The sequence below is a fragment of the Engystomops pustulosus genome, chromosome 7 (genome assembly GCF_040894005.1).
Source record: "Engystomops pustulosus chromosome 7, aEngPut4.maternal, whole genome shotgun sequence".
NCBI classification, from domain to species: Eukaryota; Metazoa; Chordata; class Amphibia; order Anura; family Leptodactylidae; genus Engystomops; species Engystomops pustulosus.
This window is the reverse complement of record NC_092417.1, coordinates 145,755,850-145,769,631: the sequence shown is the minus strand read 5'-3', so window position 1 is coordinate 145,769,631 and position 13,782 is coordinate 145,755,850. Positions and strand designations below refer to the sequence as shown.

At 41.4% G+C, this 13,782-nt stretch overlaps 1 protein-coding gene across 15 annotated transcripts in view; it reads right to left on the bottom strand.

The window, feature by feature from the left end:
* LOC140070976 (uncharacterized) overlaps window positions 1–13,782 on the bottom strand; it is a 36,802-nt gene that overhangs the window by 22,652 nt on the left and 368 nt on the right. For all 15 annotated transcript variants that reach the window (XM_072118132.1, XM_072118138.1, XM_072118140.1 and 12 more), the window contains exons 2-18: window positions 12,280–12,297; window positions 11,628–11,690; window positions 10,236–10,289; window positions 10,074–10,127; window positions 9,561–9,822; window positions 9,176–9,293; window positions 8,305–8,395; window positions 8,110–8,219; window positions 7,270–7,486; window positions 6,563–6,688; window positions 6,338–6,455; window positions 6,092–6,230; window positions 5,598–5,708; window positions 5,405–5,474; window positions 5,159–5,296; window positions 4,891–5,055; window positions 3,964–4,058 (exon numbers count right to left, since the gene is read on the bottom strand). In XM_072118132.1, coding sequence (XP_071974233.1) covers window positions 3,964–4,058; window positions 4,891–5,055; window positions 5,159–5,296; window positions 5,405–5,474; window positions 5,598–5,708; window positions 6,092–6,230; window positions 6,338–6,455; window positions 6,563–6,688; window positions 7,270–7,486; window positions 8,110–8,219; window positions 8,305–8,395; window positions 9,176–9,293; window positions 9,561–9,822; window positions 10,074–10,127; window positions 10,236–10,289; window positions 11,628–11,690; window positions 12,280–12,297 — 1,949 coding nt within the window. The remainder of the gene's footprint in view (window positions 1–3,963; window positions 4,059–4,890; window positions 5,056–5,158; window positions 5,297–5,404; window positions 5,475–5,597; window positions 5,709–6,091; window positions 6,231–6,337; window positions 6,456–6,562; window positions 6,689–7,269; window positions 7,487–8,109; window positions 8,220–8,304; window positions 8,396–9,175; window positions 9,294–9,560; window positions 9,823–10,073; window positions 10,128–10,235; window positions 10,290–11,627; window positions 11,691–12,279; window positions 12,298–13,782) is intronic.

Here is a 13,782-nt window from a genome sequence, read left to right as displayed (position 1 = left end):
CTCCTCTTTCTCTTGCATTTTACTGGAGACTCCACATACCTCTCAGGGCTTGGCATGGTTAGGCCCCATCTCTTCATCACCTTGCGGTTACCATCCACTGAGGCATATGCACTGTGCTTTTTCCCCTTAGCATTGCACACGACATTGCCCGTTTTCCAGTCTTCAGCTTCGGCACCTTCTTTGTCATTGAAGGGGGCATTACCGTTCAGAACCAGGGCACGATTCACATTGGTGAGCTTCTGGTCACATGTCTGCAAAGCTGTGCGCTTGCTACCTCTGAGGTCACAACCTCCGCTCTCGGTGTAGGTGAAACTCATCTCAACATCAGCATCATCCTCATCACCTCCAGTTAACACTTCGGACTTCGGACCCAAGTCCTGGCATGGACTTTCCACAATGGCAGCCTTAAGCTCTTCATGGCTTGCACTAGGTTCCTGGCTGACCTTTTCCTCGGTCAGTCCGTCATACGCCTTGCTGGCCAACACCACAGTCTTCACCGAGTCTTTCCTGTGTAGGAATTTCGAGGGCTCTGTTGACATTATATCAGACACCTTCTCCTCACATCCACTGCAGTCATCACCCGGTATATCTTCAAGGCACTTCTCACCATCCAGACCATCTTCACTTTCGCTCTTCAGATGATCAGGCAGATCTACCGTTGGGTGCAGCTGTGCTGGAGTCTCTGTAGGGCCCATCTGGGTATTCCTCCACTTGCCCAGAGAATGCTGGCATGCACTATGACAGAGACGAGACGACAGAGCTTCCACACATACACAGCAACTCGGCTGGTCCCTTTGTTGTAGACTTGGCGCCACTTCAACCTTCTCCACAGGTTCAGCAGGCTGAGACCGCTCTTCATCTGTCTTCAGGGGGTAACCATTAACCCATTCTTCGGATTTTCCCAAGACTGTATTCAGACTACCGGTTATAAGCGATCCCACTTGGGTGGCCATCACGGTTGAGACTACAGACTTAGTCACACCCACACCGCCTTGTACTGCACCAGCTTCCCAGCCCAATATATCGGACGTCGCACCTGTAACAGTGTCTCGGGCACCAGTCACTGTATTTGTCTTCAATACGGCTTTTCCAGTTGGCTGCTGAAGAAAAGCCAGGTTGGACTCCTGTTTCCCCAAACCTTTGCGAGCAAAGTCATTACTTGTGGCAACCGGTGGCTCCAGAATGCCTATGAGAGGCCTTGATCCAGTCACTGTAACGTCAGTCAAGGGCTTCTCCTCCTTCTCAGCAACATCACGATCACTGCGGATGCATGGGCGACCTTCCCTCACAGAGTTGTAGACTGCACTCACCACACTGCAGGCAGAACTACCAAAGGGCTGGTGCATCACATGTTCCACCACCTTCTGTGGATCTGGGGCCCCCTCATCCGTAGGTGTATGATTAAGAGTGGCGCTTCCACCCTGTTCACACACAATTTCAGTCAGCACGCCATCATGCGTATTCTGCGGTTCATCAGCAGGTGTACAGGGGTCTGGTTTACGCCTGGTCTCCTTCCTAGGACACTTCTGGTGCCACATCCCGACAGAACACACCTGAAGGTCGGCATCACCATTTTGGCACTTTCTTTTGTTCCCCGAACACGTACACATGTGAACCTCCCATTCACTTTTCTTTGCAAACACTGTATCACAGAAAGGACAGTACGAGATATCAACCTTCAACTCATGTTTCTGTAATATATGTCTTTTTAGGTCATCTTTTCTTCTATAAGACACGTGACAATTGTAGCATTTATACCAGTTATTCCGCAAACCAGTATTCACATGACGCTTCAGTTTATTGATGCTTCTTCTGGCCTTGTTCCCACACGAACTCAGTACCTCAATCTCCTCAGAAGCCTCAGGTGTATCAGATGTCTGGTCTCCCCCTGACATTTCCTGAACACTGATGTGAGACTCCTCCACAGGTGACTGACACAGGCTATCCTCACCTCCTGCAGGTTCTGAGCGAGTAGCTGCTTCTCTAGGGCTCTGTTCACACTCACTGTTTGTGTAACTCTGGGCTGAAGGGAAACCACCAACAATCAGGATCTCATTATCTTCACCTGCCCTTGCTATGGCGGTATCCCTATCTGAACTGCCATTAGCTACATTACACATCTCAGGCTCGCTACCTGTGTCATTACAACTCACAACCTCTAGGGGCACCTCTGAGCTAACTCTCTCAGTATCTAGGGCTGCACCTAGTTCACACTCTGCATAATTTTGAACAGACATTGTAACGCTATCAGATGTTATCGGCATTGCAGAATTGTCACATGTTACAGGTAGTGTCATATAATCACAGTTAACACTATAATCACAGGTTAGAGGCAGATTATGCACAACATTACACTTTTCTGGTTTAACTTCAGAAATTAAGGCATCACAAATATTATCATCATCACATAGTCCATCAGACTTTATCAGTCTCAGTGGCAGAGTCTCCTTCTGTGGGATCAAGACCCCTTGGTCACAGTTCAGACTGCAACCTGTTGAGACTCCACCCACCATCACCTCAGGTCGCTGAGACTTCTCCAGATCGTCCTTTGGGGAGATTGGGACTGTACCCGATGTCAGAGGGGTCTCCCAGGAAAAGCAGCTATTCCCACTACTTGGAATACTTTCCCACAAGTCCCAGAAAAAAGGGAGGTTTTTCCCCAGGATGAACTCCACCTCCAGATCTGCACAAATCTCCAGCTTATGTGTCACAATCGCAATATCACTTTCAAAGTCAATCCAGACAGTCTTACCCTTCCCTGGCTGGTACTTCAGGAACAATAAGATGTCCGGATTAACTCTGGAGACATCCTGAGAACAGTCCAGTTCCACCATCAGCGGGATTCCACCCACTATAATCTCACAGGTCTTGACTGGCAACTTCTCTGGTCTCCTGACCAGAGGACAATGAGGTGCACTGACCTCACATGGCACAGCCGCATGCTGTCGCCGTTGGTTGCCCCTAGCAACCACATCTTTGCGCTGCTGCATACACGCTGCAACACGTGGCCACTTGGCCGCAGGACATTCCGCCACACACCGGTTCATCCGTAGACATCTGCAAAGCTGCTCCCGTCGGTTGCCCCCGGCAACGGCACATAGCAACCTCTCCTCAGGAACTGCAGACCGATCACAGACATCTCGAACCATCGGCTGGGATCCGCTCGCCTTGGCAGTTGGGGTCTCCATAACCCGAATGGCTTCTGGCATTCCAAGGTCCTCCCACATCATCTGCCGGCAGCGTCTCTGGAACTCATCCATCGGACCCATGGCGATTACTCCCACAGCAAACAAGCAGTCTCTGTATATCTCTCACACCAAGACAAATCTTCCCGTGACCACAGCGCCTCCAGCAGCAGGAACAACAGTCTCTCACATGAGGGTTACTGGCCCTTTAAATCTCGCTGTGTGTGCTGATTTCCATGCCATAGCATACCGCCACCATATGTATGCTATATGGGGATCGTCGTCTCCTAAGCAGACGACCAGCACACACAGGGAATTCACACAATGTGAGTAAGGTTAAGACTGGCCTCAGCCAGCTTTATTTGGCAGTACACAAACTGAAAACATAAAAATAATACCTAAGCCTCTCCGGCACTAACTAAACATCGAGGTTCCCTACCTCACCAGGTGCTGGCCTACTGCCAGCCACCCCAAAAACACAGTAACAGTTCGCTGCCACCGCTCCACAGGCCTTTGCCGTCGCCTGTCTCTTCCCCAGGGTGGAGCCCAGTGTGAAGTCTGCCCCATGTATTAGTGCAGCCCCTCCAGCTGAAAACTAATCAACTTAATTAGACAGACCCAACTTTTCCAGGTCTGTCTTCTACTCAGCTTTTCATAAGGCAAAATGCACATTTTATGCCCAAAAGCTTCTCTAGTGGCAGCCACCCTGCCACACATCACATATTAATCTTGTTACTTTTTGCTCAGATTTTTATCTTAAACCTTTTTTTTTCTTTACCTTATGGTAGGGTTCGGGGTCAACAGTCTTGTGACAATCGGCAAATGGTCCATCACTGGCCAGCAATAAGTCACAATGGTGGGATGCATATTGTTCTGGAAATGTGAAATGCAGTCAATTTAGTAACTAAAACATATCTTTAAAAACCATGGGTCAGATGTATCACTGTTCTGCGCTCAAGTCTCGTTGTTGCGCCTTAATTCTGGACAGAATTATCACAAGCTGCAACCATCTGTGATGCCTCTTATTAATCACTTTACTTGAGGCGCAATTTAGGCGCTATGTTGGATCCAAGCACTTACATGTGATCTTCCTCCAGCATGAGAATAACACTCACAGCAGCACCCAGGTGTGTGACACCCAGCACCCAGTGACCTCCTCAGCAGTGGCTTCTCCTGGAGGGGATCCCCCACTGCTGATCTCCTGCTGCCCCCTGTAATTCTGGCCAGTATTTCTCCTCAGACACAAGTGTGGTCATCCTGCTATATGGTGACACAATCTCCTACTCACTTCTCTTCTCTCCTGCTCTGAGAAGCTGCTTTTGCAGATTGTTTGTAAATATTAGTTCATGAACTGTAAACATAGGCTGCACGTAGTGTCTGTAGTGTCTGCTGAGCCCTGCTGCTGGGGATAAGGCTCCTCTGCACCTAAATTTCTCCCAAGTGAACAACTTGCTAATGATAAATGAGGAAAACATGGTTATTTTTGCTGCTCGACTAGTTTGGCGTTTAGTCGCAAAACTTGTGCAAAAACACTGCGACACTATGAAAAGGCACAAAAACAACAGAAAAAAAAAATTGATACATCTGGCCCCACACTTCTATTATAATGCAGCATTGATTAATTACTCTGTTTACTTTTTATGTTGTGGTTTTATTTTATAACCATTATTATTTGCTCTAGCCTGTAGTAAAAAGGAATGCTCACCATTCTGGCCAAGGAGTGCACAGGGATCTTCAAAACTGTTTTTGACATTTGGGCAGTCAAGTTGGCTCTTCCACAAGTTGCCAAATGATGATCCAGTGCCTTCAACAACTCCAGCAGGAGATTTGAAATCATCGATTTGAATCTCATTGTAGTTGCCGCACAGACCTGAGGAGGTATTCTTTCTTGAGTCATTTTGCCAATCATGCTGTACATTCATTGTAATCAATTAGAATTTTGGTCTTTAAACATAGAACTTATGCAACCTTACCCAAAATTTTGTCCATGTGTTTTGGATCTGCTTCTATGTAAACTTGCATAGTGGGTACGGTTTGAATTTTAATCTGTACGCCCATATTTGTTGCTACAATGGTGTAGAAGGATGTAGGTCTGAAGATGGTAGCAGCAGCTGTGAACAAAATACATTTATATAAAGCATCAGAAAGAGTACATATAAATGCATATATACCCACCATATTATAGTGATTATTTTCCCAGGTTTTCCCATCATACATACCTGTAGAGATTGGCAGTTGGGTGTAGACAGAGTTAACGTATACACTGCCACATTTCTTCACATAGATGAACTAAAGGGGAAGATTCAAGAACTAAGTTATGCCACAAAATCACATATAAAAGTTCCCAATCCTGTTGACTTTTGAGTGATTAAGACTTTTATATTTTCCTATTTCTTCAACAACTGAACTTACCTCTTTTCCACCATTAAAGTTGATGGTAATGCTCCTGAGGCAAGTTTCTGTATCTTTTTGACCACATTTGTTAATTTCTGCCAAAATACTGAACAGGTTGGAATCATGATGCTGGAAACAAAATGCAAAGGGTTGTTCATTATTTCACCTTAAAAACTCAATGAACTGTATACGATATCGGAACAAAATCTGCTTTGGGTTGTTAGTAGAAGGCCTATTAATGGTCAACTTCCAAAGTAAAAAAATCTAACTCAGCCATCATTATCTTGACATTGGGCAAGAAAATATTTAACTTGCTGAACTTTTTCTTCATATTTCGAGAGGGAGTCAGGATTCCCCATACACATAAGATCCAGTCCCAGCAAAACTACCTATCTATATCTCTTACAACCTTCACTATAAACCCTTGACCTGTTGTTTTCAGACATTGTTGAGTTATTCAATTTTTCTATAGTTATTTTTTTCCATTTCTATGTTGCATTTCCCTCAATTACCTTAGCTAATGTGTAGGTACAGTCTCCATGAAAGTTGTAGCGGGTGAAATCAAAGGTGGTGATATGAGAACCTCCTTCAAGGGCACAAACAGCAAAGCAGGGTTTCTTAACACAGCTCCACTTTCCTCCTTTACATGTGCTGTTGAGGACAATTGTCAGAGTCAATAAATTCTTACACTTAAAAAATGTTGGTTCCGTAGAGAACTTTGGCTTCATATTACAAATAACTAATCTAGTAATATTTACCAGTCTTGACATTTATCGCCATAGCCTTTTCCTGTTGCGTATACCTCTCCGTTATAAGTGCAAGGACACTCCTCCTTTGGGATACAACCTGTTTTTCTGATGTCATCAAACACCAATCCTTAAAAATCAAAACAGGCTTCAAATGAAGGTTTTTGCAGAGGTGGTAGCCCATCTATAAATCACTTCAGAAGGGCATGGATCACATGAAAAAACAGCATATCTTACCTGTAGGGCAGAAGCAGCCATCTTTACAATGATCATCACAGACCAATGAGCGCTCTGGGTTAGTACAAGTGTCTGGACAGGCAGTGCCACACTCTTTAAATTGCAGGTTAAAGGCACATCTCAGAGCTAAAAAAACACAATTTCCATGTTACTTAACATAGTCATTACATTTGGTCTTATAATAACAGAATACACATGTGTGTAGGCAATAGAAGATCAACCCCAAATCATTCATGGATCTGGAGTAAAGGGGGATATTGTGTCATAAGAAGAATTAGGAATATCACGGCATACTCATTGACATCTGTAGTTGTTGTTTTAGGAAACCCTGCAGATCATGATCTTCCACATCAATGTTATCAACTAGTAACTATCCAGCTATTGGAACCCTTCGTAATGAGAGGGTAGAGATCCTTGATGAGTTACACAGTCAATGTAAGGTTGATCTGAACAAAAAAAATGCTCCTCCAGATGCTCCTCCAGTAGACCAGTGTTCTGATACTATGTAAGGTTTCGAAGGTCCAAAGGCAATAAGATTTGGAGATGACTTTGGAAATTAGGCTCTAGTTGCTAAACGTCTATCCACACTTGTAAGCTTAATGATATGTCCTGCCAGTGTAATAATAACAAGTATACAACCCAATAAAGAAGATCACGTGTTTGGTCTGCATAGCCAGCAATGTTGTTTTGGGTGGATTGTGACTTACGGCAGATTTTGGATGTTCTCCAGTTCTTTGGTTTTCCACCTGCATGAGTGCACTGTCTGGAATACTCAGTAAAGATGTTGCAAAGACAGAACCCTGTTGTATTTCCTTTGCATCTACAGATGTCGTGCTCACAGATTTCAACATATTTCTGAACGTCCACAATTTTATTGCACTCTTGGAAAGCTGCCCCGGTCAGAACAGATTCACAGAGATGTTTCTATTTGAGACAAAACATTATAATGAACAAGGTGGAAGATATATTAGCTCACACATGATTAATAGTCATTAATTTCATTTTCATGGGGAGGACACACTATCTGGGGCAGCCCTGTTTTTCATTAATAGTGTGCAGCAGTATGAGGACTTATTTTGTCTGGATAATTAATGATGTTCAAATTTGTTTTATTGTGGTTGATATTTGAAATATTACTTTCTAGAATTCGAAGTTTTGAATTTTGTTTACCCTGCAAAATGCATGTCTCCTGTATTGGTACAGTGCCATGCATTTAACAGTGGCTGTGTCTGTTACTGCAGTTTGTTTCATTAGGACTGGGGTGCAATACCAGGTTTGGGCACAACTTATTGCATAGTTCTGTACCTATAAACATAACATTTTCATCTCTCAGCGGTTGTCTTTGATGAAGGTACCAGGAGTCAGACCTCCATCATTCAGAAAGAATAGGACACTGTAAGGCCTCTTGCCCCCATAGAAGCCTATTGTTCCCCGGTGCGGTACAGTGACCACATACGTGTGTCACTGCACTGTACCATCCAAGGGAAAATGTTTGCCCAGGCTGGGGCCTAGATTCTTGGGAAAAAAAATTCATTCCAGGATCTTACATTCATAGGGCATGTCTTTTCTTCTTCTTCCTTAGTGTCCTGACACATTTCTTCTTCTGGATTATGGTACTTTTGAAGGCTTCCATATTGAAGATTAGATAGCTGGACATCTAAAGACAAAGTTAAATGTTAAGTGAGCCTTTCAATTAATATACATGAAGCACCATATCTTATTGGACTCTTAGTTTTACTTACTGTTCATGACAAACTCGTTGTAGATTGGAATACCATTATAGTCACCACAGAGACCACAGGTTTGGTTGACATATTTTTGACTCAGTTCCAGCTATAGATGTGAAATGGACATTAAATTAATATTAACATAAAAATATATTTAGAATATAAAAAATATGTAGATTTAGTCCTCAGCTCCTCCTGCTCTGTAGTGGGCTGCTTGCAGATATAACACTATGTAGAATCTGCTCCGATCTGCTCTGTAACATGTTACCTGCAGATAGGACACTATGTACAATCTGCTCTAACATGCTTCATTGAGATAGGACATTACATACAAAATGCTCAGCTCCTTCTGCTCTAAAACATACAGATCAATGGGACACATTTATAAGGGCTTGTGCGCCAGTTTCCTGGTGTACAATTCCTGAAATAGTTACAATCCCTTGCATACGGTGCCTATTTTCTGCTCTAAAACCCGTTCTGTAGCGTGAGGCATTTTAAGTTTGATATGTTCACTTTGCATGAGGCATTTTAAGTTTGATATGTTCACTTTAAACTCACTGGTTGTCTTTTCTGAATACTCTGTAGTTTATATCTGTCTTTTAAAAAATGCATCTTCTCAATACTCCTCAGACTAAGGACTCATGCACGCAACCTATTTGGTGGACGTGAACTAGCTGCTCAAATTGTGGCTACCGAAGGGCCCCCATTGAGGTTTATCGTGCACAGTAACAAGTAACCCACCATGACCAAGCCATGACCAGTGCTCACCCCCTCAACGTCCATCTGGACGATACAGGTCATAAATTTTCCCCTGTTTATAGTGTGTCTGTACACAAGTCTTAAAACTGCCTAAATCTAGAGATGGGGGAAGTCATTTTTTAATTACCGTGATAGAGTCTTCTTCATTCCAGAACAGTTCAAAGCCAATCTTGGAGCTAATTCTTATATAAGTACCACTCTTTGAGATTTGGGTTGTGCCAATACTGAATGGAAGTTCTTCCACGCTGTAGGAAATAATATTCAATAGTATAAAATTACTATGTCAGAGGGGGGTACAAAAAGGGGGGCATTTGTCAGAACCAGAAACAAAAATGGTGACGCTACAGAAAATTGTCATCAGTTACAAATATGTGGGTTATTTGAAGTAATGTAAAGTGTATGTAATTTTTCCAAACTAGAAGCACAGTCATTGTGACTGTACTTCACTTTCCCATTCCTTCAATTTTCCTTTTAACATGATAAATGCCAAAAATAAAGTAAGGAAAACTTACCTTTCACTGTTCACGGTGACACTTTTCTCAGCCAAAACAATTTCAACCCCTTCTATTTTCATGTGGATGCCAGAGATGACAGGCACACTTTTCCTAATCTCACGTGTGATTCCCACAAAAAATTCTTCATAATTGGTCTTGCAGTGACGTACAAAATGGTAACTACACCTCCCAGGAAAGTGGTAGATGTCTCCATCAAAGGTTTTGAAGTGAAAGTTACCAAAGGTGCTGCAAATTTTTTGGTTATGGGATGGATTTATACCTGTGGATGTTAAATTGTTGTTAGAATATTATAATCTATAGATGAAAATTGTGGATACGTTTAAATTTGGTGGTTATGTACCGAATTACAGCTTTGTCCAATTCAAGCTAACCAGCAGTGGTGCCGGATGTTAGACACCTACTAATCTAATTTTAATGATTTTACCTGTGGATAGTTTATTGGCATCCTAAACATGGAGTTCCCCTGTAAGTACTAAAAAAACATATTTGTTTAATTTTTGTTCTACTTACTTCGATAAACCGGAGCAGGTGATGTAATGATGTTTGTCTGTGAAGGACCTCCATCTGTAAATAAAGTTGTGTTGTGTTAATGCAATATGGTGAAATCTTCCACTGTTATCCAGTGGCAATTGATGACATATCATTACAATTTATTGTACAATGTTGTCTCACCTGACTGCTGCTGTACATCTTCATCGTCTTCCACAAAGTTCTGTTGTTCTTCAGCTAAAGACAATAGGAACACACGTTATCAGGCAGCGCTGTATTTTATCAAATACATACTTGTTCTGTACAACTTTTCTAGAGATAATTCTTGGTGGCCTGAAATCATGCCCATGCTTACAGAATTTAAAGGGGAAGTTCGAATGGAACTCTAAAAAACGTAATACTATGTAAGGAAATTAAGATGGCCAACGGCCATGATTAATAACAGTACTTCTGTTTGCAACGTGTTTGCTGTTTTACTGGATGACACTTTAAAAATGTGATGCATTGCCAAGAAAATGGCACTCAGAATACCCTCCCATCATTTCTTAATGGTTACCAGAAGCGGCTTCAACGCACAGAATGGAGGAGCTCATAGCACAATCCCCCATAGACTGTACCCGGTTCTCCAATACCTGGCTACACTGGCAATTATTCTTATCCTCCCCTGAATACCGAGCACTGCAAGACTGAAGATTGGATGGAATATTCGCACCCTTTCCCGACTCTCTGGCTGCCTCCCCCCTTCTGACATCATCCCATCCCCCCAATAGCCCCGCCCCCAACCCCACCTCCCTTCCCCCCATCACTCCCATCCGCTTCTTTCTCCTACCTCTTTACTCCTCAGTTGCCCTGAGTTATGAGTTATGTATATGACTATATAAGTTAATGTCATGTTCTGCAATATTCTTGTACCATGCCTATTTCACGACATATGCTTGGCTTTGGTTCCATAATGCCCTACTAGGCGCTACATTGTTACCATGTATCTGTCATGCCATTGATGATTTATCTTTGTCTGATGTTTAATAAAGTTTTTCTTGAATAGTAAAAAATACAAGCTAATATGTAATTTTCCAAAATACAAAATAAAAAGTTACAGCGTCTGCAGTTCAGCTAGTCCATTCAACCTTTTTCAATGGACTTTCATTGGATACCTTTACAGCAAGGGGGACTCAGGCATTACTGGACCTGGGTCTATAGGTGAGTTAGAGTTTATCTCTGTTGTTTATAGTACTAGTCTTCTCGTATGGGAAAGATACATCATATGGGCCCTCTAAGCCTCTTGGGCCCGGTAATGACTGCCCATGTTGCACCCCCACAAGTTATTCCCCTGCTTAAAGTTAACATAGGGAGAAATGAAGGACTCAGCTCCCCCCCTTTCTCGTTTTAATATGTTTAATATGTTTATCGATAAATCTTTGTATAGTTAAGAAATGTATATAGTAGGAAACAGTTTAATGGGAACCATGTGAGCATATTTTGTTGTTCTAGTACTACATTTGACCAGGTTTGTTCTACATAGATCAATACAAAGATTATTATGTTTAATTATTAGATTATGATTAACTAACTTACCCGATTCATAGTCTTCTACATTCATTTGCCCATAATCTTGATCAAAGGAGTCCCAATCTTCTTCTAATAAATACAAGAATGAAAATATGTCATTACACAACTTGGTAACTTTAATTGAGTTGTTGTCTTATTTGTCCGTAGATGGTAGAAGTGATTTACTATAGTAGTAAATCTACTGTTACTCTCATTGACAAATTCCTTATATTTACTTTTTTGGATGAATCGTTATAGGATTAAATAATGCATTAAAGGAAATGTAGCAGCGAAAGCAAATAAAATGAATGTCATATGGTAATGTTATGTGGTTTGGCAATGAAAACACATGAAACATAATCATAATTAAGTCAATATGACCAGAACATAGACACAAACATTGACTATGAGCTTACACCTGATTAAGATCCTGGTGAAGATAAGCAAAGCAGATCTCCATACAAAAGAGAGATTTAATATTTATGTTATCCATGGGATTGGCTATAATAAAATGATACTATTTAGCAGTATAATTTGGAGAACATACAATATAACCAGTAGCAAAGTTAAAGGAATAATTTCAAAGTGAAAAACCATAGAATAACCCCCATGTATTTGTGCACGGTGCATGTTACATAGACATAAACATGTATATTAAACATAAATGAAAGTATCTCACCTGAAAGTTTATTCTGACCTGTAGGTCAAACAAGATTTGAAACAAAGTGTTAAAAATGAAATAGAAATATTATAATACAAGAATTACAAACATAATTTCAGTTTTTAAATGGCCAGTTTAACCCAAGTACTTTGTTAACCATAATGTAGGGAGGAAAACATTGTACTGCTATGTCCACTTCTAATAATATCTTTATTACATTGACTATACTGGACATTGAAATTCTGCAAATTCTATGGAGCCCTATACATCCCCATGGTCACAGACTACAAATTGTAGTCAGTTTTATCCACCCTACCAAATAAAGAGTTTGTTGGTTTTGCTTTACTCACATAATGTGAACTAAATAGCTCGACACAACATACTACATAGATCGATATAGGACTGCGGACTAAATAAATGGGAGAAGATTAGACTATTTAGAGATTTACTTCATATTTTATTTATTGTAGACGCAATGGAAGAATAAAACATGAGTTACACACAAGTTGTAAGTTTTTGTAATGATACCCAGCACATCCTATACGTGATCCAATTCATCCATATGACTTATCTATAAATCTGTACATTATAGGGAAGGACTTGATGACTCTTCAGTAGCCGCAGCTGATTTGTAATATCCTCATATATAAGCTGCATCCTCCCTGCTATTAGCTTACCATGATCCCTAGTATATTTACTCTGCGCAGTGGAACATCTTAGACAATTTACTGATTACTCTTCAACTTTGAAGCCAGAGTTTACCTAAGGAATAGATAAACTTTGCCTTTCTGTATAATCCACTGGAGGCTTGACTGGTTAAACACTGCTAATCTCGCTCTACGCTAATATCGTCATTGCGTAAATCCTGTGTCTGTTCAATGGCTCATTTCTTCCCGTATTGCAGAAAATCTAATAATTTGTGATCATGTTTGGGTTATATTTAGCAATTTTTGCACATTTGATGTCTATATGTGGTACACTATCTGAAGTTATCCCTTTTAGTAGTAATGCATCTCCAATTATCAGGATTATCAGAAGCCTGCCCCCCCTATAGCTCATTTCTTGACCCCTTAGTTGGAAGTTCAGTGTTAGCTGCAGACAGAATGTTATAGAGCAATATAAGCTCCAGACTGATATAGTTATTATGTTATGTAATCATTTAATACTCTTCTCTATCTAAGCTTATGAGTGAAGCAGGCATTCCTATCAGGGATTGACAGCTACCATTGTGTGCACACTCATACTGGGAGTTGCTTTCAATCTCTGAGTAGGACCCATCACAGTACTCACAAGCCCAGAATTAGCAGAAACAATCTGCTCAGCTCCTCCGTCTCTATAACAAACTGCCTGCAGATAGGACATTATGTACATTCAGCTCCTCCTGCTCTATAGTCTAATCAGAAAAAGAAATATTCTATGGGCATGGAAATTGTTATCCTGCTTATCTCTCTGCTGTCTAGAGTAAAACTTTCAGCTACACTGCTCACTGAAAGAGCAAGAAGGGGCAGACAAAAGGCAATG